Below are 20520 nucleotides of genomic sequence, written 5' to 3'. Positions count from 1 at the left end.
CGGAGTGGAAAGTCTCGCAGTGTTCTGCTTGTTGTCTGATATTTAAATAGAACTAAACTACTGTTGTCTAAATTCATTTTATCAAAGATAATGATAAATTACATAATTTATGGAAAGCTGATACATTAAATGAAAAATGCGGGTTAATGAACTATTTTTCTAATTCAAGATAATGCATGACGAGGTAAAAAAAAATACGTTGTTTTCTATTTGTTCAGTGTGTTTGATAAAGGACTTTTCGTTTTTAAATTTCCTTTGAGTTCGGTATTTTGTTATTTTACTTTTAACAGAAACCTTTGCCATTCTGTCTTTGATTTATTAAGTTTCTATCCTATTGCATATTAGGTCATTTTTGACCTTATAGCTCTTCAACTGAGTGTATTCTGATGTGTCTTTGATTCTAATTCCGCACAATAGATAAAATATAAGTGTCTGTCTAAAGTAGATTGATCATAACGTGTTTGTGTTGTCTGTAATCATACGTATTATCTATTATATATAACCGTTTCAATGTTTAAACTATACCACTGGTATCTCATCCAAATCGTCAGGAGTAAAATCAGCTATCAGCGTTTTAAGGGTCATTATGTCAACATCTGTCATGGCATTTGGAGAATTTCTGGAAAAAAAGTCAATTTCAATATTATCTTAAGTACTATATGTAGTGCCTTAACAACACAGTTTGTATCATTAATGTTTAAAAGAAGACAATATATTAACTTGCTTGTTCTTATCAATTAAATAACGCTTCAACCATAGGTTTTGACCATATTGGCATTTTGAAAACGTTTCAATATGTATCAAATATCCGGGAAGTTATTTGTTTTTGATTTTGTGATGGGACATGTGAATAAATTGCACATGGTTCAGAATTTGAACACCCATTTATTTGTATTTATCGTTTGAGATCTAATTCATCAATCTGTTTTATTCACAATATTGTGTATAAACCTTCGAATACCTATGAACTTACATAAGTCCCCTTTGTAAAGCTAAGTTAACAATCTTTTTCCTTTTCTGTTGTCCCCATTGGCACTTAACGGCAAGTGCCTCACCATTCTGGGTCAATGAATCATCGTCAAGTCGATCAAATTTGGTTAAAGGTAAGGCACAAATAAGAGCTCCACAATCTGTGACGTTGTCCATAGATAAAGATGGAGCATCCTAAAATGACCAAATCACTTCATTAACATGATGAATAACATCAACTCTTTACATTACACTTACTCACAGGCTTATCAGTTAATGTAACATGAAAAAATGCAGCTATCGAGAAATAATAAACACCAAATATATCTGTTCAATTTTGTGTTTCTTACTAAGTGCCATGTACTTTTGTTATATATACATTTTTGGTAATGCACATTTTCAAACTAATGAATATATCACCTAGCAGTATTTTGTAAAACTTTTCGAAATTTTAGGTCCTCGATGCTCGTATTCTTTGTATTTCAGTTGGCCTCTTCAATTTTTTTCAAAACAATTTCGGAAGTTTTCAACTTTATCTTTTAACAAACTAGCAGCTTTTGTAGAGGCATCTTTAATTTTAACTCACAGTAGATGCTTATTGTACGATGTATTCATGTGTTTTTGCCATTTACTCTGAAGAAATTCTGTACCAAGTTTAGAGTCGTTGATTTCCACAATCAACCATTTGATTATGTAAATATTTAAGGCCTTCTCCTATTTGAATTTATCTTGTCTTTTTGTGTTTTTGTTTATTACATTTTTTTGTGAAGATTGAGACGCAGAAGGGAAAGACTAACAACAATCGTCAGAACACTAAAGAGAGCACATCGAAAACGAAAACGATCAAGTCAGTAATATCAGGTTAACAGAAAAGTGCGTAGATCCTGACTTAGCAGGTACAGCCGACATGCTGTTCATTGCATAATAAAAATTGGTAACAGATTTCATACGTTGATGTCATATTAAATAAACTCATCATAGATACCAGGATTACATTTTGTATTTAACCAGACGCGAGTTTCGTCTACAAAAGACTCATCAGCTTGAATCCAAAAAAGTTAAAAAGGCCAAATAAAGTACGAAATTGAACAACATTGAGGACAAAATTCCCAAACTTTTTGCCAAATACAGCTAAGGTAATCTATTTTGAGGTAAAAAGCCTTAGTACTTCAAAAATTCAAATGTTTTGTAAACAGTTAATTTATAAATATGACCATATCAATGATAATTCATTTCAACACAGAAGTGCTGACTACTGAGCTGGTGATACCCTCGGGGAATTAAAACTCAGCAGTGGCATCGACCAAGAGGTTGTTAATAAACGAATCAAAGATACCAGGATTAAATTTTGTGTTTTGTATTTATTTATAAATCTAGTATTACTGTGGAAATGTTAAAGGGAAATCACACTATTTATACTACTAATAATAATTTAATGAAATTTTGCATGTAGAAAGTACATACTTATTTCAATATTTTAGGGGAAAAAAAAGTTGGGGTCACCGATGTTGTTTTCAAGTTATGACGTCATCAAAAAGTAAAGAATCTAGTTATGCCGAAATATAGAAATAGCGCTTTAAGTTGCTATTTTAAGGCAAAATTATTGAAAAACGATGTTTAACTGGTATAAATTATACAGTCAAATGTAACTTTTACCTTATACATATTTATTTTTCTCAGTTTCCTTATTTTTTAAGGCCTTTGAACATTTCCCGCCATTTTTAATTTCTTTTTATTATAGATTATTCTTGAAATAAAAAAAAATCTACTAATGTTTTTCCCTTCAAACTTCTACATAAGTTGCAGCTCCAGGGGAGATTTTAAATGCATAAATAAAAAAGGGGGGTCACCGAGGTTTTAAATCCGCTAAAACAGAAATAACTTATTATCGAATTTTGGCGGGAACTAACTAACGTTATAGAACGACGTTGCTAGCATAGGAGCATTTCTTGCAATGCTTTGACTAATCTATTGGGTTGAATTAAACCTTTTCACTACAAATTATATTAAAACAAATCAAGGTATTTCGATTATTCATTGATATTTTTATCAAACTATCGAAATGTTTAACATTACATACAGTAACAGTTTATTTATTATAAAGAAATTGTCAAAGTTGAAGTCATCTAAAAAAATTTAATTGCATTTGTTATATAGGGAAAACGAATGTTTGCCTCATGCTGTATTAAAGAAATGATTTACGGCTTGAAGATTAAGAATCTTCTACTTCGTAAGACTGAGGGTATCCGGGCTGAAAAGTAAAACGTTCCATTTAGACTGCAAAAAGAATAAATTCACTAACTTGTCTGCACCTTGAAGATAAAACCTGAAATGCCGTGTTTAAAAATCCACAAACTCGGCACTTTAAAAAGAGCCCTTAGTGACACCATTTTCGGAAGAAATTTAAAATTGGTTAACATTTCCGTAATTACACAACGCTTTATAATCGAAACAAATTAAGTTCGAGACGACTTACAGTTTTTCGAGTTCTATTTTGATTTCGAACATTTGTTCAAGTAAGAGTTCTTGTTAAAGCTCGAGTTACACTTAGAAACTCCCGAGTTATATTGTAAGATAGATTAAAAATTCTGATAAGAGTTTAAATTTTGAGATTCGATGAAATTAAGAGTAAGGTTGCAATTTCTATTTTCTGTTGGTGCAACTCTTTTTCTTTGAATGTTTATTCTTTTATCACATTTATCTTTCATTACGGTGTATGTACTTTTTTTGTCAATACTGGTTAATAATTATAGTTAATCTAAAAATAACTGATTGAATATGTGTGCCAATTTAAGCACTCTCTTTGATATCATAATGGCCTTTAGAAAAAAAAAAAAAACCAATTAACCAATCTACGGAAGCGTATCAGCGCCGCACAATTTTTTTTCATTTTTCTTCCTATCTTTGCGTTATAAAGCAAACCTTTGCGTTATAACGCAAACCTTTGCGATATAACGCAAACCTTTTTTCTATGACTTTGTTTGATAAATGGTTAAAAGCCGTTGATGAAGGAAATTTAGTAGGGGCAGTATTTTTAGATCTGTGTAAAGCTTTTGATCTTCTAAATCACAAACTGCTCCTTCAAAAATTACAAAAATATAAATGTTCTTATAATTCAATTCATTGGTTTACTTCGTATTTAGCTGATAGACAACAAATATAAGAATACACTTGCCAAAACTTGATTACAAAGCTATAGTTATTAAACACAAAACCAATTAAAATTGGTCGCGAACATGTAAGGTTTGCGTTATAACGCAAAAATAGGAAGAAAAATAAAAAAAAAATGGTTTGCGTTATAACGCTTCCGTATCAATCAGCTACCTTTGTATTAAAACAACTGGTTGTCCTTTTCAGTCATGGTCGGAATCCGACAATCTCACTGTCTACAGGCAAGTGAGCACATTGGGTGATCTGAACACGAACCTACATCTGAACTATTATTACTATTTTGGGTTTTTTTCCATTGTTTTCTTGAATTTTGCAAGACTTTCAGGGGCAAATATTACATGAACATGAGTACAAAAAATTTGTCTTTATGAGTGGAATATTCTTTCACTAGACGGACCATTAATGTGTTGGTTACTATTTAGCAGTACTCTGTTCGACATGTAACTCTAAATAAATACATGTGTGTGTGTTAAATATTTCTCTTGATGGAGACTTTTAAAGCCAATTGTATAGTACGTGTTAAATTTTTATGCGCTCGTTTACGGGACGTTAATAGAATGAAATTCAAAACAGTGTGGCTAAATTCATCCATTGACTGGGACAATTTACGTGAACGTTTATCTGTAACGACCACTGTTCACGACGTACCTACGATAGACATTTAAACTGTGAGGCAACCAAAGGTTTCTTAACGCCTTTAATTGTAAAATGATTCGAAAAATTAATCAGGAATAACCTTTATGTTTTGATTTATATAATTGATATAAAATAAAACATCGTGTTATTTCTGATTAATTTTTCGAATTACTTTATTAAGTGTTGAGAACCGTTGGTGACCCCATAGTTTAAGTGTCTTTAAAAGTACATAGTGAGCAGTGGTCGTTACATACAAACGTTCACCTAAATTGTCCCAGTCAATGGATGAATTTAATGTGTCAATCAATGGCCACAGCCACACTGTTTTGAATTTCATTATATATGGTATTTCGTTATCCGTCTGTCCGTCCGTCGTCAACATGTCGGACGCTTAAACCAATTGGCATAAAACTTTGGTGAATTGTTTATATCTATTGACGAGAGCTCCCTTTCGTTTTTTTTTATGAATTTTAGATTTTATGTTTCCGAGTTATAGGGTTTTATTCATTTAAAAAAGGTTGTTTTTTTTTTTGTTTTTTTTTTACAGTTTTCGGACAATATCTCAATAATGCTTTCAGCAGTCCTCATGAAACTTTTGTGAATTGTTCATATCTATTGAATTTAGCTCCCTTTACAATTTTATAGATTTTCGATTTTACGTTTCCGAGATATGGGGTTTTATTCATTTAAAAATGGGGGATTTTCAAGTTTTCATTTGAATTGTTTTACATTGTCATTTGAGCGCCTTTTATAGCCGATTATGCGGTATGGGCTTTGCAGGCTCATTGTTGAAGGTCGTCCGGTGACCTATAGTTGTTAATTGCTGTGTTATTTTGGTCTCTTGTGGAGAGTTTTCTCATTGGCAATCATACCACAACTTTTTTTTATAGGCATAGTGTTTGATAATTCCAAGATTTATTTGACGACTAGCGGCCTTATTTTTAACTTGCTGGTCCTACAGTTCGCTGACGACAGTTCGAACAAATACTACAAACTATTTGGTTTTTTTTGTGCTCAAATGATGTTAGTCTGAACAAAGCATCAAGTTAAAGAAAGGTTGACTGGCAACATGTACATTATAATACGGTGCTATGTTTTCTTTGAGTTCGACATCGAATCACTTGTTTTCATGCCCCCCCCCCCTTCCCCCCCAATTTTTTTTTATTGAGAGTCGTTAGATGTCAAAGGAACATTTGGGAAAGATGGACGACACTTGGATAATTTCAGTCGTCACATGTGAAATAAATAACGATTTCAAATAGCACTTTACACATAATTTACGTCCAGTGGCAAGTTTAATGCATATTCAGAACTAGAACATATTAATTTTGACCCTGCTTTGTATTAACCCGACAGGCTGAGCCGGGTAAATACAAATATGAAATGAGATTTTTGATGAATTATTTATACATGTAGTATAGAAGACTATAATTATGACGTTTCCTGCATGTGATATGAAAAAACTGAAAGTCAAAACTCATTGTTCTTATTTACAAACCTCTGTTGGACAGAAAACTACAGTTTCCGTAAGCTCTACACTAAAATGCTGTTACACTTGATCTATTAGCATCCCCCCGAAAATATACCCTGAACCGTACATACCGCATAGCGACGATACGCTGCCAAAGAAAAGTATATGTCACCGACTTTGTTTTCCAGAAAATGGTCCGAGAGGGTACTAAATTATATTGAATATGTGAATATGCTATGAATTTCCAACGTTCTTAGCGTTGATTATGCATGATGATTATGTGTTTTGAATTGATATGTTCTTTTTATCATAAGGGTCTGGATAGAGGGCATTCATTTTTTAATATTAATTTGTGTTACAAATATTTTTTATTCTTTATATTTAAGCACCTCATCTTTCTCTAATCCTTTTTTTTTTTTTTGCCTTTTATTCTGCAGAATTTGCCCATCATTCTGTTTTCCGTAAACCCCAATACAATCAGACCCTCTTTTATGGACACGGATTTTTAATCTAATTATAACAGTTGTAAAAATATGATATGTTCATTATCATTTCTACTGCCTTAGTGGAACGTCCTTCGAGCGGCTCGCTATTTTATAAATTAGCAACCTTTACGACGGAATCAAAAACGGCGACGTCATAATACAGTTACGGCACTATAGCGGCGCCGAGAGCGATGCGTATAAACAATAGTGTGATTTCCCTTTAAATGGAACATATTCGAGGCGTCTGTTAGAGGTATTTGAACAACTATCTACTAAAATATAATGGCGTCTGAATAACTTTCAAGTAGAAACGTAATCTAACCATAATGGACACTTTGTTCATAAAATTTTATTTTAGAGAGGAAACCGTAATAAATGTACACATTCATATGCATTACCTCACAAACCAATTCATAAATTGATATTGTAATAAATTGTATAGTTGTATCCATTATAAATAGACAGTACATCCATTCAGTTTATAATATGCGTATCTTTCGGGGTACACCGGTTCTACTTCTGTTTTTTTTTTATAGATATACTTTTTATGCCCCATTTATGTGCATTATGTTTTCTGGTCCGTGCGTCCGTTCGTCCCGCTTCAGGTTAATGTTTTTGGTCGAGTTAGCTATTGATGAAGTTAAAAGTTCAATCAACTGGAAACTTAGTATATATGTTCCCTATGATGTGATCTTTCTAATTTCACTGCCAAATTAGAGATTTCCCCCATTTTCACGGTCCACTGAACATTAAAGATGATAGTGCGGAAAAATTGCCTTTGTTAAAAGTACTCAATTTTAACCCCAGAAAAAAACAAAGATAAAATCTTACAATGTCAGATACGGAAAGTATTTAGAATTAAGCCATTTACAATTGCATACCATGCATGTAGTACAGAAATGAGCTTTCTGAAAAATCTTTCCCATTGGAACTTGTGAAACGTCTATTCGAGCAATTACGCTGCAAATGTCATCAATATGATTTACTCCATACTTTGCCAATTCTTCTTCTCTGTAAAATAAAAAAAAGTAACTTTATCGTAACTTGGCTATCAATTTTAAAGGTGATGCACTCGATAATCACCAAGAAGATAGCTTGTTAGATGAGTTAAGATGCTGAATGTTTCCTCTAAAGGGCGCCCTTACAAAGCAGTACTGAAACAGTTGAAATACTTCGACTTAAATTTGACAAAGGAGGGTTTCATTTAGGGTATCAATTTGAAAACATGCACTCTCTCTGCACAACATGTTTTTAAAAATTGATCTAATCGTTTTAAAAGTTACATAAATATAGAAAACGTTAAATACCAAGTCTTGTAATCTTATTTCAAGAAGAAGAAATAAAAAAAAACATATAAAAGAGGCAATTGCCTGGGATTCCTTGTCGTAATCCTTTATAAGCTAAGGTTGTTTTGTTGATAAAAGATATATGTTTTTCTGCAATTTAATTATGAAATATTTATAAGCTAAAAAACACCTTTAAACAAGTGGAATAGATTATAATCAAATTTTAGTACATGAAAAATCATAAAATCAGATTGTAGAGCATTTGCATATATAGTTGTAAATGAATAATTCAAGACTCTAATCAATATCTTAATTGTTCTATTTTTTTCTAGGAGCACTAAGATTCAATTTAGAACATTTTATTTTTTGTAATGATATTAGCTGCTTAAAACTCAATATTAGGAACACGAACAGATAATAAGCAGAAGTTTTTTTTTCATGAACATGTTGTGTCAATTGAAATAACAGGAATTCATGTATCATCTGCCAGACTAGAAATCAAACATTGTATTTTATTTTTAGGACAACTAAACATGATAAAATTTTAGTTACATTGAAAAAAGTCGACAACACTAATTGGCATACAACATTGTGAGTTTTTGCACATGTTTTCAAAAGAAATATCCATTTATTGTTAAAATGCGCAGTAGCAGCATTTTGTAAAGAAAATTTGAAATGGCAGGTAAAATTGATAATGGAAATGGGGAGTGTGTCCAAGAGACAACAACCCGACCATAGAACAGACAGCAGTAGAAGGTCACCATAATTTGCATATTTGTAGCCTGAAAGTGAATAAATGGTTTACAAAAAATTTACAAGTCCTAAATTCTAGCACTCTCAAACTACACATTTATTTTTTTGAGTCCACAAGCCCGAATCTTAATTTTAAGAAAATTATAGTTGGTCTCTGTTGGCTGGAAGAGATGAATTTTACAATCCTGGGATCAATTTTACAAGCCATGGCAGTAGAACTTGTGATTAAGAGTGGAGACTGTGTAAAGATTCATTTAAGTCTTTGATGGCCGGGTAGTCTAAGTGTTTGAAATACGGCACTTCTAGACTAGGCGTCAAAGCCGAGGTTGTAAGCTCGATACCGCACTTGGTAGGTGCCCTGACTCTCATCTTAATTGACTAGGATAGCAAGATTTCCTTCAAAAAGTCAATGGTTTTCTTCCGGCACCACAGCTTCCTCCACTAATAAAAAAAGACTGCCGTGAAATAGAACAATAATGCTGAAAGTGGCGGTAAACACCAATCATTCAGAGTTATTCTCTAAACTTTAAGTACATTGCTTTTTGCCATTCAATGTTTGATGAACGAATGTTTATTTTTTACCTTTTTATCTTTTGATTTTTGAATCTTTAAAAATCAGAATTCTTTACATAATGCTTTGTTAAGTCAGATTTTTCCGATTTTCTTAAATGATGCCATCTAATAACTAAACGTAAACCATATAAATGCGTCGTTTTCTGTTTCAATAACTACAAGGTTTAACTCACAAATGTTGTTGGGATTCGAGCGTCACTGATGAGTTTTTTGTATACGAAACGCGCGTTTGGCGTATATACAAAATTTAGTCCTGGTATCCATGATGAGTTTATTTATATTCATAACATTTGAAAAAATGATCTCCAATACACTAGGGCTAATGTTTAAGGCGATAAAAGTATACCGATTTTTCAAATCCTATCATTTAGAAAGCTTTGGAGATAACATTGTGTAGATAAAATAAAGAATACATGGCGAAGTATAACAACAAGGGAGCTTCATAGAAAAGTATTAAGCTTGTGATTTGATTTGTGAATTGTCCACGATGTCCATCCTCAGTTTCTGTTACAATTACAAGAATATCTACTGAAAACGTCAAAAAATGCATGGCATTACTCATGGTGAGGCTTGGTTCACTAACCGTCAGATTTTTACGATTTTATTTTGTAGTATTTGTCATCCCTTCTAAAAGTAAGTAGTGATGTTTTACTTATATCTATATTTCTTGGGTTATTTTTATAAACATTCTGTTAAAAAAATTTGACTCATCAAAATGATTATTTGTTAATGATTATACTTTTGATTAAACAGTATTTGCGGGTCCATATTTTGTATATCTTCTGATGTCACTGTAGTCGCATTCACTTCTTGAACAGACAAAAACTTCTGCAGAATAATTTTTTTCTGAAATAAAGAAAACATCATGTTAGGTAAGGTGCAGGTGCAATTTTTTTGAAACTCCTTGACCTAGAAAATAACTTTATTTATTAGAATTTCATATCAGTAATAAGTTAACTGTATAGATGACCAACATTTGGGCAGTATATATAGAAGCCAACCAGGACCTGTTACATATGATTTGTATATTTAAAAAAAAAATATACAAAAAAAATCACATTTTCTAAAACCATGTCATCTGGATCATGATCCTAATAAACAACTTTCTTCGTTCAAGCTAGGCATAGAATGGAATACAGAAACAAAGCAATTAAGGTATGAGACAAGCCACATAACTATGTTAATTTATATTAACATTATTTTACCTGGTTTCCAGTAATGCATTTTGAAGCAAGGAAGGCATCTGCTACTTCAAAAATCTGTGAATCAGATATATTTTTGAGATGACGTAAAGGCATTCCACTGAGGATATTAGATTCCTGTAATGCTCTGTATACCCCAGTTGTCCAGTTTAGATTGTCTGCAGTCGGTGATCCTATTGTCCTTGTTAACTCCCCATACAGATAATTTGCCTACAACGTTGAGCATACCTACATGTATATTGAAATTAAGTTAAAAACAGACGACCATTCAGTCCTTGTTAGATTTAATATAGTTAAAAGTGGTAATAAGTTAAAAAAAAAGTAATTTAAAAATAAAAAAATGCAAGGGCATTTGAAAACCGAAATTTCTTACAAATGGCAAAATAAAAAATGGCAAAAATAAATCATTGTTGACACTCGTTTTAAAATCAAAAGGGCTAATTAGAGAAAAAGTTCAAGAGCATTTAGTGCCTAAAAACTCACTTTTTTACAGCCTACATGGAATGTCAATGGTTCTCCAGAATTTAGCTGATCAGCTATTTCTTGTCCCATGTCTACACTTTTACGCAACACAGCTGATGGTATAAATTTACCAAGTGGTGTTTTTGCAAGTGCAGCTATGATATTACTGTCTCCTTTCACCTAAAATTAAACAAAAAAAGGTTAAGATTTGACAATATTGTTGACAATGGACAGTGAAACTGTTCTAGGTCATACCAAAAAAATATATCAAATGTTCTGTGGACCCAGATACACGTAATAATATATTTCCTTAGCAGTACATATTAACAGTCTGATAATATCTACCCAATGTTACACCTAACATGAGAACGGCAAAAAACAAATTTAATGCAGAAATACTTCATTTGGTTTTGATGTTGATTATAATTTATCAATATTCCCGTGAACACTTGATTTTTTTAAATAAAAAATGTCATGGTGAGAAAGACAGTTTTTGCCTTTTTTCAAAACACATTTTACAAAGATTCATACGTCTTCAAACAAATGTGTACAGCACTGAGTTTGATACTAACGAAACATGTTTTGGAAATATGTTTAGTTGTTGTTAATATGTCTCTGATTTCTTTAATTTTCAAATCAATTTACTTTACCAAAGGAAGTTGATATAACAATTTCAAATATAAGATACCTTTCCTATGAGCCTTCTTATCATAGAATCTGGGGCCTGTAAGTTTCTTGATTCAAATTCCGATGTAAAATTGTTAATAACTTCCATTGTCAGCTGAATAGCTGGAATTTTTGCTATATCACGTGCACGGAGGCATACTTTGACGCTTGGTGGTAACGCTAGCAATTCCGCAGAACTCATATCACCCTTGGGTTGAAATAGAAATAAAGTTTAACAGTGTATGGAATAAATCATAAAATATTATTAATATGACCACATATACAGGGAAAAGGTATTCCTATCAAAAGATGTATTTCTTTCTTTGAATATATTAGTCATTGAGATTAAATAATAAATTTGATAGCCAATAAGTATTCCATGAACGTGTATCTTAATATCAGGGTTCAAGATTTTATATATAATGGTCATTTTAGTAATCATTTTAAGAAAATATAGCCACCCACAATTTATTATATTATATTAATAGCCACATCCCTATGCATTTAAACTGGTTCGTCCTTAGTTGACAATATTTTTTTAAACTTTACATGAATTAAAAAACTATATCCGGACACTCAAAATTCATGATAAAATGTTGATTTATTTTTCATTTCAAATGCATATTGCTATCAAGGTATTCGACTTTATCATCTCGCTTTGATTCATAATGTAATGAAACATACAAATAAAGTTATTATACGAAATATGGAACCAATCCTCTTGATGAACTAAGTGCCATTTGGTAAGAAATATTATTTAAATATATACAGATTAAAATTCCAATGAGTAAAGGTCATATTGAATGTGAACATCATAACAATAATACTCACATTTGGTTTGGTAACATATGTTAAGTATTGTTTCAGCACTGTTCTTGCCTGTTATAATTCAATTGATACGAATTAAAAATAATCACATCTAAAATGCTATGTTTATCATTTTAATCAAAAACGAGTAACTACATTTTATAATTTACAAGAAATAAACAGATTTTGTGTAATATCAATTGGCTCTATAATTATTTGCCTAACCAGTTTCATATCTCGCTACATTTACATGTAAACACGACACGGATTTTGTATGGTTTATTTTTGGGTCTGTGCACCAGAACTAGAGTAGGAACCAAAAGATCAATGTCGGGACTAACCTGCGTTGCTGCATGTAAAAATTGCTCACTCGCTACAACTTTAGTTAGCAACATATTTAGATTTGAATGGTTCATGAGTGAGTTAATGCAACGACATGACTGGAAACAATTTTTTTCAATCTTTCAACACCTAAGACTCCTTAACAGAAAAAGTGAAAATCGACATTATTGAACTTGAACTCAATTTTGTCATCAGTTGCAAACATATTTAAATTTGAAAAGCTTGGTTTGAACGTTTCATGAGTAAATACACGGATATGACTGAAAACATCATTTTTCAATCTTTTAAGAATCATAACTCGAGAACAAGACAAATTTGGCAGCCGCCCGCCCGCCGTACATCCCCAAATGAATAACTGAAATTTTTGTCGAAAATCCGGTTAAAAATAATGTATAGTAATATAAGTCACCCTAGTTAGTTACTTACCACTTGGCAGGAAAACGTGACATCAATCAGAGCTCCATCACCAATAGCCTCACCAAGGGGTCCATTAGGTAAACTTGCAATTTGTCTCGGAGACAAAGTACCAAGAAGTTTTTTTAAGCATATAATTTTATCTTTTGTGTAAACCGTCAGATCGTTATAATTGTTCAGTCTTGTTAGAACTGATTTTAGTTTTCTTGCCTAAGTAAATAAAACAAATATTTTTTTTCGTCAAATGTTAGAAAATTATTAAGACAAAAAAAAACATTATTCAGGAAAAAGATAATACAAATATTGAATTCTACTACCAAACATGACATCTAAAAACTGTATTTTTTTTTCAATTACGCACTTAAGAAACAAAAGACACTCAGGTGAATATTCGATAATTATGTCTTTTAACTGATTTACAATGTGCTGCGAATTCAGACGACTGTCGGGGATAATTCTGTATACATGTATCGTGTTGGAGAATCTTCATCTATCAATGCTTATGAAAAAAAGAACATTACTGCTGCCTTTCACGTGTTTGGGTCAAGTATTGGAAAGCGGGAATATCAGATTTATTGAAAAAATATAGCATACTCTGTTCATTGTGATTGTTTTACCATTAAAGATATTATCACTATGTTCATTGTGATTGTTTCACCATTAAAGATATTATCACTATGTTCATTGTGATTGTTTCACCATTAAAGATATTATCACTATGTTCATTGTGATTGTTTCACCATTGAAGATATTATCACTATGTTCATTGTGATTGTTTCACCATTAAAGATGTTGACGCTCTGTTGATTGTGATTGTTTCATCATTAAAGATATTATCGCTCTTTTCATTGTGATTGTTTCACCATTGAAGATATAATCACTCTGTTCATTGTGATTGTTTCACCATTAAAGATATTACCGCTCTGTTCATTGTGATTGTTTCACCATTAAAGATATTATATATCTTAATCTCAGATTATATGTATTTTTAAGAGTGTCTGTTCTTCTCAAATTATTACAAATGCCATAAAATGTTATGAGATATATTATAATCACTGTCCGGTTTTCTTCTGTTGGTTTTAGTGGAACTTGCTGGGAGGGATGGTGAAAATTTGCTGGAATGATATCCAATTACATATTTGACCCAATAGCTTTATAATTGAAGATATATATATTTTACCTGATTAATATCATTAATCTTATCACCAAGGACACAAATGGCTTCTTCTAATGCAGTTGTATTAAGACGGTTCATCATCTGCTTATCGTTCATGATTAGCGAAGAATACCTGTTATAGAGATTTTTTATTAATCAAACACGTGTTGATTATCCTCAGAAAGGCGCATTCAAACGTTTGCAAAGGTAAGGGGAACATCGGCTTAAGATAAAATATCATATCCCATATTTAATCTTGTTGATTTTTCTACTTTGATAAAGAAAAAATATGTGTGTCCTTCATTATTTCATAACACTACTTTTGACACTGCAAATATGTCAATACTTCCTTATCTGTTTGCGAGAGAGAAAAAATACAGTATCAATTTACAGTCCTAGAAAAAAAATCATTTGACAGAATCATATAGCTTTAAAAGAAAAGTATCACAGACAGAATATTTAAAATACCAAATAACTCGTTCGAAGAGCTTTTTTGTTATTCATCAAGATGGATCAGATAGTTATTTAGATGTTAAGCTTACCTTACAATTTCATCTTTTGTCATCAAGGATGGATCAGCTTTCTCGGTCTTTAAAATTCTTCTCATTTTTGCTTTATCTCTAGGGGACACTTTTGCAGTGGTGCTGTCAAAACTATCTAAAATCTAGGATCAACCACAGTTATAATCAAGATTATGTGTTTAAATCTATTTTATTGTTTACAATGTAAACGTCGCAAATTTATCAGTTACGTTTGTAGCGTTTGTTGCGCGAATAGAACCTCCGTTTGAGGTGTCTCAGTGTACTGTCGTAAATTTATGGGAGGTGTTCGCTATTATTCTGTTGTTTACATCTTGCAATGTTCTATTATATTATCTAGTTATGTAAATTAATGGTGTCATTTTAGAGGCACTTTTAGCATTGCAATATAACAGGAATGTTTTGATAGCCTTAAAACTAGGTTCAAAAGAAGTAAAATAACAAAATTACCAAATTACGAGGAAATCACCCCCCCCCCCCCCCCCCCCCCCCAAATGAACCCATTTTTCTTTCTTAAAATGTATCGTTCTATGTCAGGTTTATGACAGTGGTTTTCAAATTATCCGTTTCTATGTATATTTGTGTTTGTATTTGTTGCAGTTTAGTGAAAACTTCTGTTGCTCGTTTTCCATTAAAACATGTTTTTCTTATTTTTACTTGTTACCCGGATTTGTTTTCGCTTAATTGATTTATGGCAGTTGAACAGCGGTATACTACTGTTGCCTTTTTGAACAGTTAACACAGATGTATCTATAAATAAAAGTTTCTAAAAAGTATATACATTAGGAATTAACAGAATTGCATTATGGACATATTGGTACTAGTAATAAATGTATCATACAAAGATTACAAAAAAGAGTATCATTAAACACACTTCTCAATCAGAATATTGAACATTAGAAAAAAAATCACTTTTCTTTATTTGATCATCCCCCTTCTAAAATGTTGGACTGCGATTCCTTTTCTTTTATATACGTAATTGGATATTTTAAGTTAACTGTGTCAAAATTATCATTATCCGTGCAGCTGGCTAAGAGATATTCCGAATTATCGCAATATACATAATAAAAATGACTGATTTTCAGGATGGAAATATATCTCAGCATTGTTGATTTTCCACAATAAAGTTACAGGTGAACACTTTTGAACTTATTGCAATAAAGATAGAGCTGAACACTTCGGAACTTAATTCAATTAAAATAGAGCTGAACCCTTCTGAATTTACTGCAATAAACATATAGCTGAACACTACTGAACATACTGCAATAAAAGTAATAGCTTAACACTTCTGAACTTACTGCAAGAAAAAAAGAACTGATCATTACAAAACTTATTGCAATAAAAATAGAGCTGAACACTTCTAAACTTACTGTGATAAAAATTTGAGCTGAACAATAAAAAATTTACTGCAATAAAAGTCATAGCTTAACACTTCTGAACTTACTGCAATACTTCAATCAATTATAATTGATAATCATTAAGAAGCGTACGAACAGTATACATGTGTCCAGTATTTTGAAATCGGGAGTAAACATATGACGTCACATAGTTTAGATGCCAAAGACTTTGAGGCAGTTATTGAGTTAAGCATGCTTAAATTTTTTTTATTTATTTCATATGAGGTTTTAGGTAAAATCAAATTGCGACAGTTAAATCAACGTTGTATGTCCAACCTAAAAATAGGTACAGACATATTTCCTAATTTCACCGAAGAAAATATTGAAACACTGCTTAATCACCATAATCAAATTATCTGAATACTACATGTAATCACTTTATCGCAATGAAAACATATGAACATATCTGTTTTAAACAAATAATATAAAAAAAAATTATATAAACACATCTTAATTTAATCGAAATGAAAAATATCTGAATAATCTTGGGTTATATCATTATGTAATATATTTTACTTTATTTTGTTTACCTGAGCATCAGTAGCATATTTTTCCAAATGTTTGAGATTTCCCCCACAAGACTGTAATAACCGAATGGCTGCAGATTTTTCTTGAGGGTCTTGACTTTTTTTTAATATGTTGCTAAGTTTTTCACGAACTACCTGTCGTAAGTGTTTACTTTTAATTTCTTTACAGCCATCTGATGTATTTTTCAACCTACAAAGAGGAATTTAAATGCTTGAATCCTGATTGCTTTTTCAGAACCGTTCAAGTGACGGAATATTTTTAATCACAAGACTACTGCATGTCCATTTCTTTAACTCAACCATCCCATACAAGTATATTGGATTGTTCCACACGCTTGCTGAAATGATCATTCAACACAAAAGACAATTATAATATAAAGTTTAAGAAGACCTCAAACATTGGATAGGTTTAAGTATCCATTGTTTAATTGTACTTACTACTAATAATTCGAACACCAATTTGGTTGGTTTTAAACTGTGTTTTTATAATAATAATAAAATAGTGTCAATTTTTTCCTTTAATTGTCTTTGTAAAATAAAATTGCATTAATGCCGATACTTTCAACAGGTTTGCACTAACATAAGAAAAACAATGTGGGTGGTACATGTGGAGCAGGATCTACTACCCCATCCAAATCCCATGAGATCGTCCCAGGTTTTTGGAGAGGTTCGTGTTTGTCTGTCTGTAGTTTTGTATTTTGTTGTAAACTGTCTGTTTGTTTTGCTTTTGCAATTGCGTTGTCAGTTTATTTTCAACTTAAATAAGTTATATATATATTTTCCCTTTTCAATCTTTCTGCTCTCTTTTCCATATTCTACTGTTATAACTTATAGATATACATGAAAAAAAGGTATTCTCGATTAATTTAAATGTTGCATCTTCATTGATATTGTATTCCATATTCTCTCCTTTAAGTTTGGTACACACTAAAGAGGTCCAAGTTAAAAATATTCTGCAACCAAACTAGGAAAGAAAATGATGTTGCGTCCATACTACATGTATAAGAGCTGCATTAATTACTTAAGGGGGTTCGTTACTCTGTTTCAAAATGACAAGTTTTTCAAAACACTAGTATCACGGTGGGTATGGTTGTCCTGCGAGAGAACGTTCTGTGCTGGTGATTTGGTCCTGTCAGGTGCTGGTGGGTCCTGATTCTGTGCTGGTGGGTTTGTTTACATTGTATCAGAACGGCAATAAAACGACAGTTTTTTTGCTTAATTTTTCTCTGATGCGTCATAAGTACCATGCAAAGTATATTACTACAATATTATATTGCAAAAGTCGTGCAAGTTCGTTAAACGGAATTGTCCTGACGTTGTGCTGGTGATAAGAAAAACGGTCCTGGTTCTGTGCTCCTATGTCCTGGTTCTGTGCCTTTATATTTTAGTTAAAACTGGCATATATTCAAGATCATTGATGCTGTACTGTTATTGACTAATTAACTGTTGTCTGCTTTCTTGAAATTGACATTGTTGTGAATCTGTTTACTGTTATTATGAGAGAAAAAATACCCCTATTTTTTTATTTATTTTTTTAAATTAACTGTAATCTTATTTATTGGCCTGTTAATGGAACCCTTCTTGCCCCCTTTTAAGATAAGAAAATATGTTTACGATTTTCGGGATTACGATCATTTTGCAAGATCACCAAAATACGTTGTAATTTATACAATACTTATATAAAGTAGATGATGTGGTATGTTTGTTGTCAATGGACTTTCCATAAGAAACCAAAGGAAGTATGTGTTAACAACCATACGTCATCGTACGACCTTCAACAATAACCCATAAAATAAAAATGTAAAAGGTTTTGCATAAAAATGGAGAGCAAAAAGATAGAACAAAAGACTTTCTGAGCGTTTGAATCATATGTCTTTAGCAGCTTAAAACACATTTGTTTGTGAACAATTTAGTGCTGACTATAAGAATGACAATAGTATTGCGGGTTTGTTTGTTTGGTTTTTTTTGGGGGGATGGGGGATAAGTTAGAGAGAGGTTACAGTGAAAGTTTTAAGCTTGGAATAGTTTCCCGTAAGATTTAAAAGTTGTATTTTAAAAGAAAAATGTATCTTATAGCTATTAAGAACCACTTGCTGTATCTGTAAGATTTTTTCATCATAATTTTTTTGTCTGAACGGTTATCTGGTATTTTTTTTCGAAAGTTCGATAGAACACTAAAAAAAATCACTATTCAATGAAAGGGCAGACTAGAATATGTCAATTTCAAAAATTGAAATACCTCGTAGCTTCATACTACCTATTGAGTATAAAACAAGTATATAAGTTTAAAAAAGAAATTCTTAGATTAAACACCTACATATAACTTTAAAAGGTCACAACAGTTTAAAACAATACAAATCTACACACACACAAAACTGGCTTAATTTCAACTGGTTATCAACCCGAATCGCTATAAGATCATATATAAGCTCACCTGTGTCGAGGGGTCGTGTGAGGTTCATGTATTGTCTTCGCGTCCGCAATTACAAAAAGATATAATCTGAAACTACTTGACCAAATGTTACCAAATGATTTTTCAAGAGTGAATCTAGGAAAAACAATATTCATTAACAAACATGACCACTGTCTGTTAAAATGTATTCGAGTTTTTAGTTACAGCCGATTTCATTGAGTATGTAGGCAGGGGTTATATGTTTGGTTAGCTTGCCTGTTAGCTAAACCGTGAAGTCATTGTTAGGTTAGGTATACTACCCTCCTTTCGAAGTAGCCTGGTCCTACAGACAGAAAGATGTGTCATTTGTCGGACTAGTCTACTCTAAAAGTAGGGTAGTTTACATAACCTAACAATGTCTTTTCTGTTCTGCAAGCAAGATTTTTAATATTGAAAAAGTTCAACCAATTAGGGCAAAACTTACCGAGTAAAAAAAAATCAAAAGGCCAATGTCTATCTACCTTGCACATTTCAGAAAATTCAGATCAGATAACGAAACTGGGTCCAGCAACATTTATAAGCAATTTAAGATTTTGACCCTCACAGTTTCCATTCACCACAAATATTCTCGTTACAACGAATCATTTTAAATGCAAAATACCAGTTGCAGCCTTTTGTTTATCTATTAATATATGTACACGGACAAAGCTATGAAAGGCAGCAGGGTCACCAGAGTGAGGAGTCCATGTCATCTGAAATAAATGCTAGTAAGCATAGATCTAGAAAGCGACAGATAATCATGACATTAAAAAAACTCTCTTCTTTTTGACTTTTTTCAAACAAATTGACACATAAAATGAATAATATAGTATTGTGGAATTTTTAACTTCTGTTAAATTCATTGGTTACACCTTTTACTAGGATAAAAATCCTGTCAAGTATGAGCTGGGTAAAATATTTCAGAAAAGAAGATAATAATGTGAAAGTTTCCGTGCGTCAGGTGCAAGAGCATACGAACAGCTAACATGCCTCGTCAGGGTGGAAGCTAAAAAGTCCACGAAAATTTGATTTAAAACCTTTATTCGTTCCAACAAAGTTATTGAGATTTTGTTGAGGATTTAACCATCTACGACAATAAGATTTTTTTTTAGAATTTACAGCTCTTCTATAAATATATGCAAAGCAAACCTTTGATCAAATTGCTTGCTATGATTGTTTGGATGTTTGTAAACGACAGGTAAGTAGTCTGTTTACTATATACTAGAATTTGTT

General features: G+C 31.8%; 1 protein-coding gene across 4 annotated transcripts in view; it reads right to left on the bottom strand.

Moving 5' to 3' along the window:
- The window catches only part of LOC139492055 (uncharacterized), a 48960-nt gene that overhangs the window by 9164 nt on the left and 19276 nt on the right, over positions 1 to 20520 (bottom strand). For all 4 annotated transcript variants that reach the window (XM_071280166.1, XM_071280164.1, XM_071280165.1 and 1 more), the window contains exons 7-18: positions 16860 to 17046; positions 14936 to 15057; positions 14418 to 14526; positions 13250 to 13447; positions 12506 to 12553; positions 11697 to 11882; positions 11030 to 11188; positions 10550 to 10756; positions 10084 to 10190; positions 7614 to 7743; positions 974 to 1164; positions 526 to 619 (exon numbers count right to left, since the gene is read on the bottom strand). In XM_071280166.1, coding sequence (XP_071136267.1) covers positions 526 to 619; positions 974 to 1164; positions 7614 to 7743; positions 10084 to 10190; positions 10550 to 10756; positions 11030 to 11188; positions 11697 to 11882; positions 12506 to 12553; positions 13250 to 13447; positions 14418 to 14526; positions 14936 to 15057; positions 16860 to 17046 — 1738 coding nt within the window. The remainder of the gene's footprint in view (positions 1 to 525; positions 620 to 973; positions 1165 to 7613; positions 7744 to 10083; positions 10191 to 10549; positions 10757 to 11029; positions 11189 to 11696; positions 11883 to 12505; positions 12554 to 13249; positions 13448 to 14417; positions 14527 to 14935; positions 15058 to 16859; positions 17047 to 20520) is intronic.

This window comes from Mytilus edulis, chromosome 10 (assembly GCF_963676685.1).
Source record: "Mytilus edulis chromosome 10, xbMytEdul2.2, whole genome shotgun sequence".
Taxonomy (NCBI): Eukaryota; Metazoa; Mollusca; class Bivalvia; order Mytilida; family Mytilidae; genus Mytilus; species Mytilus edulis.
This window is presented reverse-complemented; position numbering and strand designations above follow the sequence as displayed.